Source organism: Belonocnema kinseyi, chromosome 2 (genome assembly GCF_010883055.1).
Source record: "Belonocnema kinseyi isolate 2016_QV_RU_SX_M_011 chromosome 2, B_treatae_v1, whole genome shotgun sequence".
Taxonomy (NCBI): Eukaryota; Metazoa; Arthropoda; class Insecta; order Hymenoptera; family Cynipidae; genus Belonocnema; species Belonocnema kinseyi.
Window position 1 is genome coordinate 116,276,152 of NC_046658.1, and position 10,711 is coordinate 116,286,862.

The 10,711-nt window shown below is 27.9% G+C and overlaps 1 protein-coding gene across 2 annotated transcripts in view; it reads right to left on the reverse strand.

Moving 5' to 3' along the window:
• LOC117167146 (huntingtin) overlaps positions 1-10,711 on the reverse strand; it is a 52,095-nt gene that overhangs the window by 1,551 nt on the left and 39,833 nt on the right. Inside the window, exons 11-14 of one of the 2 annotated variants that reach the window (XM_033351859.1) lie at positions 6,862-7,036; positions 6,385-6,798; positions 1,451-1,611; positions 1,255-1,342 (exon numbers count right to left, since the gene is read on the reverse strand). In XM_033351859.1, the coding sequence (XP_033207750.1) occupies positions 1,255-1,342; positions 1,451-1,611; positions 6,385-6,798; positions 6,862-7,036 (838 nt within the window). Of the gene's footprint in view, positions 1-1,254; positions 1,343-1,450; positions 1,612-6,384; positions 6,799-6,861; positions 7,037-10,711 lie in introns of those variants that run through there. The other variant, XR_004466360.1, reaches the window with a different exon arrangement.

Genomic DNA, 10,711 nt, shown 5'->3' on the forward strand with positions numbered 1-10,711 from the left:
GATTTCATTATTCTATTTTCGGTTTAAAATTGATTTTTTTTACTTGAAAACTCATTTATTGTTTTGAAAGTTTGTCTTTGTGAGTAGTAAATTATTTTTTTGTTGAAAATTTAATTACTTCAAAAATAATTTTTTTGAATCAAGATTTATTATTTTATTTAAGAAATTATTTGTGTGGCTGAAAATTGAACTATTTCATTGAAAATTCTTCTTTCCTCTTAGTTGAAAATTCATGCATTTTGTGGAAAACTCGTATTTTTTATTTAAAAACTAATCTATTCTATTTGAGGATTTAACTAGTTTTTTGAGATTTTGTATTTTCTTTAGTTCAATGCAACTATTTTCGGTTGAAAATTAAATTTAAAATTAAATTTGAGTTAGGAATTCATTTGTTAGTTTTATTAATTTCTCTATTTAAAATTTTAATTCTTCCATATCTGGTTCAAAATTTCTCTTTTTAAATAGAAAACTCAACCACTTGCTTCAAAATGCGTTTATTTTGTTGAGAATTCGTCTTTCGGAGTAGAAAATTAATCTTTTTGGTTTAAAAATCAACTATTCGGTTCAAAGTTCATCTCATAAGAAACAGTAAAATTTTAACAGAAATCCCCCCCCCCCCCATACACACACATCGCAAATCAAAATTTGTGGAGTATCCCTAATAAAATTCTGTATAACTGTTCTCACCAAAAGTATTTAGGATCCATTTTGAAACAAAATATTTCATTTGCATTAACATTATTGATCTCCTAGTCAAAAAATTTCGAAATGGGAATTTTGTAGCAACCCTGAAGGTCTGATAGGATAGGACACAACAGGATTGGATAATTTTTCTAAGTGAATAATAAAAGTGATTAATCTTCTAAGTGAAATAAAAAAATGTATAAACGTTTTAAATACAGTGAAACTCTTTTATATCGCTGATTTTGTGGCTGGCGGTGGGTGGAAACAAACTCATTATAGTCCGCTCCGCTATTATTTGTTCACGCCTGACTGCTCGCCTGGGTGACTGCCGCAAATCCCGCGCAGCTCCTGTTACACCTACCTGCGACGCGGCGCCAATTCTCGGAAAGGCTATAGAAGGGAGGGCTATTGAAGGGTTTCACTGTACTATACATATATTAAATAGGCTACGAAACCCTGCTTTGTAGGCACATCTCACTTACTTTAACTAATTTTTATTCATTGAAAAGGTGTTATATTAAGAGAAAGAAAATCCAAATAGAATAGAATAATAACAAATTATTAACATACCTTAGAATAAAAATCGGAAGCTGCTATACAAAGAATTTTTTTATCCTCGTATTCATACTTCCCTATCCGAGATTGAACATGTGGAAATCTAATATATAAATGATCAAGGTTCATATTTTTAAAAAATCACTGTATGATTAATGACAATTTAAGACCCTTAAAAAATATGGACACATGAGAAAATATAAAAGGATACAAAGCTCTCAGCCACTGATTGGTTGACGTGCTTATGAAGAAACATGACAAACACCATGTCGACATAACAATTGGTAGACTTTGAATGAAATTTGGCAAACTGAAAACTACCCAGTCTTGAAGTAAAGACAGTTGAGTACTGGTGCACGCTCTTTCGCAAACCTGAAAATTATTTATTAAGATTAACAAATACAAATTTTCAATAAGAAATTTGTTATCTTTATTTATTTAATTATTGAAGCGCCCAAGATCGAACGAATAAAAATGTAAAAATGTACAAATTCAAAAATTTCAAATTGCATAATTTTAGACGTAGAATGGGATTTTAAATTAATAGGTTTCTAATAAATCGAGCAGAAATTTCTTTTCTGAGGCGGAATGAAAATGAATTTTTCCCCTGAAAATGTAACTATTCCATTATTAGTTAAAACTTTTTTGCTACCAAAATTTGCAAAATTTGCTATCAAAAAATACAATTTTGAACGAAAATACATGCTATTTAACGAAATAGTTGAATTTTGAACCAGAAAAAAGTCCATTTTCAACAAAAAATGAAATAGTTACATTTTTAGTACCAAAAACTAATTTTTATGTTAACTGATTATTTTTCAACTAAAATAATCAATCCTCATTCGGAATAGTTAAATTTTAAATGGGGTGGCCGTTTTAATCGACGAAATAAATTCCCGGTCATTTCCCTTTTTTTCCTGGTTCGCAAACATTTTTCACGGTCAATGAAATTTAAAAAATGGAACACTAAAGCTATATTAATTATCAATTTTTAATCATTATATAAATTCAAAGAATTTTAAGATAGAAACATGAAATATTGAAACATTGAAAAATTTTTAACTGAAAACTTCTTAAATTAGAAATTCAATTCTTTTCAATTAGCTTAAACAGTCTTGGAAAGCTTCAAACTTTTATTTCAAAATCTTGAGAAATCTAGAAGTTTTTTTAAATTTGTTTTGAATTTAAAATTATTTTTGAAATTTTTTCAGAACTTCTAAATATCTGTCAAAATGAATTGAATTTTTTCTACAATTTTCAGAAAATCCTGCAAATTTTAGAAAATTGCTTTACAATTTGGATGTATAAATAACTATTGAACATTTATTATTTCTAGGCGAAATTTAAGTCATTTTAAGAGATATGTAGAAGTTTTTAAAAGATTCAAACTTAATGTACAACTTGAAATGATGGCCTAATATAAAACAAAATGTAGATTTTCGCAGATTTTTAACAAAAAAAATTCTTAAGATTCCTAGGAAAATTATTTATAATTTTTCAAAGTAAAAAATTATTTTAAGAGAATATTTAAAAAGTTTTTCAACAATTTAAACAAAATTTTCAAAAAAGATTCTAGAAGATTTTAAAAAAACTTTATGAAATTTGCATGATAATTTTTTATCTTTTTAAAACTCCTAAATATCTCTTAAAATTAATCGAATTTTTTCTACAGATGTTCACTTGTAAATTATACATCAAAATTTTTTTATTTTACTCACAAATTAAGCATCTTTCGATATTTTAACGATTCCAAGTTTTCTATGTCAAATAATTCAGTTAAAGATTCTTTACTTTTAAATATTTGGTTTCAATTTACTTGTCTTAAAAAAAATTTCAATATTGCTAAATATTCAATAATGAATCTTTTTTGAATTGTAAATTTCAACTTGAATGGGCTAAAAATTAAATATTTTAGACTAAAACAATATTTTAAATGTAATAAAATCCTTTAATTAAGAATATATTATTATGATGTTACGTTTTAGTTGAAAATAGTTAGTAATATTTCAGTCACACGTTCACATTTGTTTGATGATTAAGACTTTCAAATTGAAACCGTTTATGTTTTAACGTTAGAACATGAAAATTCTTAAACTTTGCAATGGTTTAAATCGTTTTGTCAAATCGTTTTTGTTCACTTTTTATTGCTTAAAGTACAGATAAATGTAAAAAAATTATTTGTTAAATAAAAATGTTTTTTATTCTAAATTTTCAACATCAAAAGCTTTTATTTTTTATTTGTTCAAGTCTTTAAGACTTGAACTGTCATTTCCCGGTTTTTCCCGGTCTCCAAAAATTCCCAGTTATTTCCCGGAGCAGCGGCCACCCTGTTAAACAAAAAAAACAGTTTTGAACTAAAAAATATCGTTCTTTAAACCAAAAATTGAATGATTTAATTATTAGTATAAAATATGAAAATATTCAACTGGAATAGTGTTTTCATTTGCAGTTTAAAAAAATTATTTGCAACCAAAAAAGTAACACATTTTCGGTAAAAAAATTCCTTTTCGTCCGAAGAAAAAACAAGTTCTCAATCCAACAGCTAATTTTTCAACCACACATGAATTTCCAGTTAAAATTATCAATATTTAATAAACAAAATGAATTTTCAACAAAAGAGTTAAATCTTTTATGAGATTAACTTTCAAAGAAAAAAATCATTTTCTACCAAAAAAAAAAAACTTTTTTTTAACGAAATACGTGAATTTACAACGAAAGAAATGAATTTTCAATTACAAAAGAAATATTTATATATAATTTGTTAAATTATGAACTATAAAAGATTAAATTTTAACTCAAAGTGGAACGGTTACATTTACAGTTGAAAAAAATAATTTTCAACAAAACTGATAAATTTTCATCTAAAATGATGAATCTTCAACTGGAATAGCTGAATTATGTTCCTACCAAAAAGATGAATTTTCTATCAAATAAGATTAATTTTCTAAAAAAAAAACGGAAGAATTTCCCTTAAATGGCATGATTCTTAAAAAAAATAAGTTAATTTTAGAATACAAAATATCAAATTTCAACCAAATAGTCCAATTCTCAACCAACAAAGAATCACAGTTTCAGAAAAATATTTCAATTTTCTACTGGAATAGTTTAATTTTTAGTTGAAAAATTGATTTTCAACAAAGTAGTTACATGTTTAGAACGAAATTAATTTTCAAATAAAATGATGAATCTTCCAACAAAAAATAAATTATTAACAAAAGAATTTAGCTTTTAACCACAAGTAGTTGAATTTTAAACGAAAAAAGGTGAATTCAGAAACAAAAAATGTAAATAAATTATATATTATAATTCAGAAATATTTCCTCTTCGAAATAATACTTATACTCTAAAAACTACTTGAAGTATTTTCTTTTCTTATATTTGGAAGAAGGAATTTTTAAACTGTGACTAATTTTGACTTGCATCAGGAATTCATATATTTCTTTACCGAAACTCCCTGTAAAAAAATAAAAACAATAATTATTTTTTCTCGTATGCCCTGCAACTGTAGATAAAGTAGAAGTACTTGAAAATTCCTTTAAAAATTCAAAAATTTGGTTGAAAATTGATCTTGTTGTTTAAAAATGAGCTTTTTCTTATTTAGAATTAATTTTTTTAACTGAAAATGTAACTGTCCCATTTTTTGTCGAAAATTGATATCTTTTTTATAGAAATTTAATCTTCTTCGTTGAAATGTATACTATTTCGTTGAAAATTTACAGTGATTTTATTGAAAATTAAGTTTTGTACTGTAAATTTAATTATTCTGTTTTTAGTTAAAAATTGATCTGTTTTAGGGGAAACATCATTTATATTGTTGAAAATTCGTTTCTTTTTTTATTTATGATTATTGATTTTACTAACTGAAAAATTTAAGTATTTTATTTTTGGTAGAAAATTTATCTTTTCAGATGAAGATTCATGTGTTTCGTTAATTTTTTTTTTTTTTTTTTTTTTAGTCAAAGACTTCATTTCATTCCATTTTTTGTGGAGGATAGACCTTTTTTGATAGAAATGTCATCTATTGTTTTGTTAAGAACTCATTTCTCTGGTAAAAAAAAATTTTAAGTTAAAAATTCGTTTTTTTTTTCATAGAAAATTCATCTTTTGGGTTGAAAATTTCACGATTTGTTCAAAAATTCGAATTTTTAGTTGGAAATTTATATTTTTAGTTAAATGCTAATTAGTTTTTGCAGAAAACTCGTTTTTTCTTTTTACTTAAAGCTTACTTTCGAACTGCAAATTAAACCATTCTCGCTTTGGTTCGTAAATTTAAATTTTTTAGTTGAAAATTTATATATATTATTGCAATTGTATTTTTTTGGTAGCAAATTCATCTTTTGAATTTAAAATTGAATAATTTTGTTAAGAATTGTTTATTTTTAATGAAAATTTAATTATTCTATTTTTGTTTTAGAAAAATCATTTTATTTTATATGAAAAAAAAAAACAAATATTTAAAAAAAATCGATTTCTGATTAGTTGAACATTTATTTTTCTAACATTTTAACTATTCTAATCATTGTAGAAAATTGATATTTTTTAGATGAAAATTCATGTAGTTTTTTGAAAATGAGCCTTTTCTGACAGAAAATTAATATTTTGATTTCAAAATTGAACTAACTATTTGGCAAAAAAAATTCATATTTTTGGTTGAATGTTCATCATTTTAGTTCAAAATTCATTTCTTAGGTTCAAAATTTATATTTTTAATTCGAAAACTCAATTAAAAAGTGTTTAAATGTATTTAGAAAGAAAGTTTTTTTAAATTAATATTATTAATCTTCTAGGTATATGGTTGGTTTTATAACTAGAAAAATGTAAAAATTGGGATATCGTGACAAGCCTAAATAAGGCACTATTTAATGCGAATAATATTTCTTCTATTACTTTGACTTCTTTTACCATAGAAATTAAGCGCCCTTTCCAATTTGAAGCGATAATTTTACCCGCGAAATTTAAATAATGAAACTATTATATATAACATAAAATACGATATTTTAAATCCTATTTCAAAATTCTCGTAATGGGTCATTAAATTCTTAAAGCACATAAAAGTCTAGCATATTCGCGAGCAAGTTCCTTTCTCTAGAATATTCATTCACTCATCCAAAAACCGCAACACTAGCTCTGCTCAGAAATGCTCACCTTAAACACCACAGCAGACATTAATCTCGGGTGTGGTTGTTGTGGCGAAAGGAACTCTCCGATAACTTTAGTTAAGATTTCCGAGGGTGGGAAGAAATCGCCTAGAACTCCGGAAAGAACTGTACAAAGAATTTCAACTTCCATGGGATAGCCCTTCTTAACTTTATCAAATATCGCCGACGTTCTCTCGATCGATCTGACTAGCGCTTCCGGATCTAGATCAGGCAACGGCTCTTCGACATCGGGTTGATTAAACCGATCGGCTGCCTCCGTGTACATGCACGTCAAGAGTAGCTGTAACGCTGGCAGGGCGAATAAAGCATTAGTTTGCTTCAAGCGATCAATTGAAATCTTGACAATTTGTTCCGTAACTTTCCCGATGACACTTCTTGTAGCTACCAACCTTTCCAAACCCTAGAAAACAACTGGCTTAACTTTACTCTGTCCAAGCTGAAAGCTCAATCAAGCACAAAATACCTTTAGCAGCGTCTGATGAAGTGCGGTCGAAATGTTCTGACTTGTGACTAGAGAGAGAACCAGTTCTAAGACTGCTGGTGCCTCAGAATCGGGCGGTGTGTCTTCAGCATGCTCGAGTAAAAAGAATACTAAGGCCCACATGATACCTTGATGATCTTCACTTTGACAGAGGACCCTAGAAATTTCATGATTTCATTCATTGAAGAATTCAGGCTTCCAGAGAGAGGCCACTATTTTTTAAATATTCGACTCCCGGCTTTTTCCCGGTTCTCTCGGTAAATAATCGTCATTTTTCTCCCGGTTTAGAAAAAAATTTTCTTTGGAAAAACCACAGTTTTTCACATATATTGTCTATTGCGGAAGTCGATAAACATTAGCAAACTTTTTTTCAAGAAATCGATTTTATGTCTCTGGATTTCTATTTACTAACATAGTAATATGCAACACGGTGTGCCTGAACGAACTTTAAATGGGGGTGACAAGAGAGGTATTATATTATTTTTGGGTTTCATTCTAAAATGCTTCAGAAACAATTTCCAAAAACAATTAATATCATTCTTAGAGCCATTTTTTATTTTTGGTTTTTTTAATGTCAATTTTTTAAGGTATTTGCAAAAATAGATTTATTTTCGAAATAAGTTATGTTTAAAGTACAAAAATGATATTTAATGTTCTTTTTTAATATAAAACTTGTGTAATAAGTGTATTTTTACATAATTTTTTCATATATATGCAACAAATACAAATATAAGAATAAAAAGAATAATAAATATAGGTTTTATACGTTAAACATAACTTATTTCAAAAATAAATAAAGTTATAAATAAGTTATGTTTAAATCACAAAAAGTCATTTTAATTATTCTTTTTAATATAAATGTTGTTAAATAAGTGTATTTTTACATAAACTTACATACTTCGGCACATTAATAATTATGTAAAAATACACTTATTATTCAAGATTTATATTAACCCTCATCACTTACATGGGGTCAGAATGGCCACAACATCAACTTCAGACTCAAAGTTGAATTGGATTTTGAGAATTTTTTTATACACCTCAAAATAATTTTCATTAAAAAAAAGCTATCAGAATATAATTTCTATGTATTAAATAGCGTCTGTGAATTTTGTCAGGTTGAAACCATGCCTACAATCAATACGACAACATTTCAAAAGTCATCTGGGGTCAATTTGTCCCCCTGTGAGTAACATGTCATTTTTCAGAGGTATAAGTGAGAGTTAAAAAGAATAATAAATATCATTTTTATACTTTAAACATAACTTATTTCAAAAATAAATCGTTTTTTTCAAATAACTTTTAAAAATCTCATTAAAACAATAAAAAATAAAAAAACGGCTCTAAGAATTATTTTAATTTTTCTTGGAAATTGTTTCTGAAGCATTCTAGAACGAAACCCAAAAATAATATAAGACCTCTCTTGTCACCCCCATTTAAAGTTCATTCAGGCTCACAATACGACGATTTTGGAAAATTCAATTAGAAAAAGAAGTTAAATTGTATAATTTCTAAGTCGAAGCGATGAAAATTAAACAATTTGAATTTGAAGTGTAGAAACAGGAAACTAGTATGATTTTAGATTAAAATTCCGAAAATAGGACAATATCAAAACGTTAAAGATGGAAAATTTAAATATTGGGCATTAGGCCATAAATAAATTGATTTATTCTAAAAATAAATCGAAATAAATAGTAATTTTGAATGGGAAACATTAATAATGAAAACAGTTCTACTCCGGAACGTTAAAACTTAAACGAATGAAAACTTCATTCAAAACCGAAAAAAATTTAGTTTCTAAAAATAGTAACATTAAAAGTTTTTTATACGCAAACACTTTAATGCTTCCATTATTTGAAATAAATTTATCTCTTTTAAAAATTAACGGTTTTTAAATTTCTAATTATACTTTCAAAAATTCAATCCAGTCTAGAAATTTTCAAATCAAATACTTTTCAATTTAAAATGATTTATTTGATTAAATCTTCAACTAAAAATCAGACAATTTTATCATCTTACATTGAAAATGAAATTTAAAATGAAGAATACAACACAATATTGCTATAATATGATTGCTTTTTGTTTAAATTGTAGATTTATTTAATAATAACTTAATAAATAATTAATTAATTTCAAAACTGACTATCAAGGCTTCTAATCTGAAATTTGGCAATATTTACTAGCGAAATGGTCCTGGAATTCTAAATATTTTTAATTTGAAAATACAATATTGTGAAATTTAAAATTCGAAACCTCCAATAATTAATCTAACAATTAATTTAAGAAAAAACTTTAGTTTCAAACCCTAAAAAATTAAACTGATTTAGAATTTCACTGAAAAATTATAATTTTAAATAGAAATTTTTAAAATCCCAAAGGCGATAAATATATTATTAATAAGTATCATATCATGTAGTATCAAGTGACACTTGAAACAATTGCATACATTTATTTACTAAAAGATGTAATTTCTGTCAAATAAAAAATCAATGTCATTTTCACACTTAAAAATTACAGAATTTTAAATATTGCGAGAAATATTGTAAACCTTTAAGATTTAATTACTTTGAAAACTTCGAAAATTATATACCTTCTAATTATAAACTTTCAAAAATTACAAAATGCGCGAATTATGAAATACGGGATATCTCCTGGTGTAATATCTCTCGGCTTTCTCCCGGTTCTCTCGATTCTCAAGGGTGAGTGGCCACCCTGTTCAACAGTCATCAATGAGATAATATTATACTTCTAACAAAAAGTTCTATAGTTTTTAGGGTTTTGAAGCCCCAGAGAGAAACTCTCATATTTTAAATCCGATGCCCGACTATTCTTCGTGCTTTTTTGTCGGGAGGGGGAGTAGGGGAAATAAGGGGAGATAAAATGAGAAAGAATTATTGGAAGAGACAGGAGAAAGGAGGGAGAGGAGGATAAAGGTAAATATGGTAATGCGGAGTTGGTAAGTGAGTGTAAATAAGTGTAAATAAGATGAAGGGAAGTATCGAAGTGAGGGGAACTGACAGAAGAGGAAACTAGTGAAAATTAGAGGGGAAGTAGAGAAAATTATGGCAAGAGAGGGAGGGAAGTGAGGATAAAGGTTGTGTCGGGGATTTCGTTAGGGAAGCAAGAGCGGGAGGGGAAGGGCATAGCATGGCAAGTGGAGAAAACTAGAGAAGGGAGAAGAGGGGAAAGCTGTAAGTGAGAGGTGGGATAGTGGGTGGGGATCTGGGAAGAGAGGAATTATTAGGAGAGGGCTTCCACTCTCCTAATAATTCCCCTCTTCCCAAAAGGAAAGGAAGGAAAGTAGAGAAGGGACTTTATGAGAATGGAAAGTTTAAACTACTTAATTAAAGTCTTAATATAGTACCAAGCGAAAAGGGAATATCGAGAAGGGAAATAGAGGGAATGATGGAAAGAGCGTGAGGAAAGTGAGAGGGAGGTAGTAGCGTATTTTGGGTAGTAGCCGTAGAAAAGTAGGTTGGAGATAGTAGGAGATGTTAGAGATCCTCTACGGAGAGTTGAGTAGGGAGCGGGAAGGGGGAATCATGATAGAAGAGGGGAAGTAAGAGAAAGGAGGGGTAGTAGAGGCGGGAAAGTCAGGGAGAGGAACATTTGAACTGCTTAATTATCGCCTTAATATGCTACTAATTTCTCTATTCCACTTCCAGGCACACCGTTTTAATTGAAAAAAAATCCCGGTCACTTCACAGTTAGCAAAAACTTTCACGGTCACTTACCAGGTGTATACATATGAAACCGGTATTGACATCTAGCGGCCAGTAGGCACACTTGTAGGCACTGTCGGAACTTACCATTTGTGCTAATTGGCGTATTG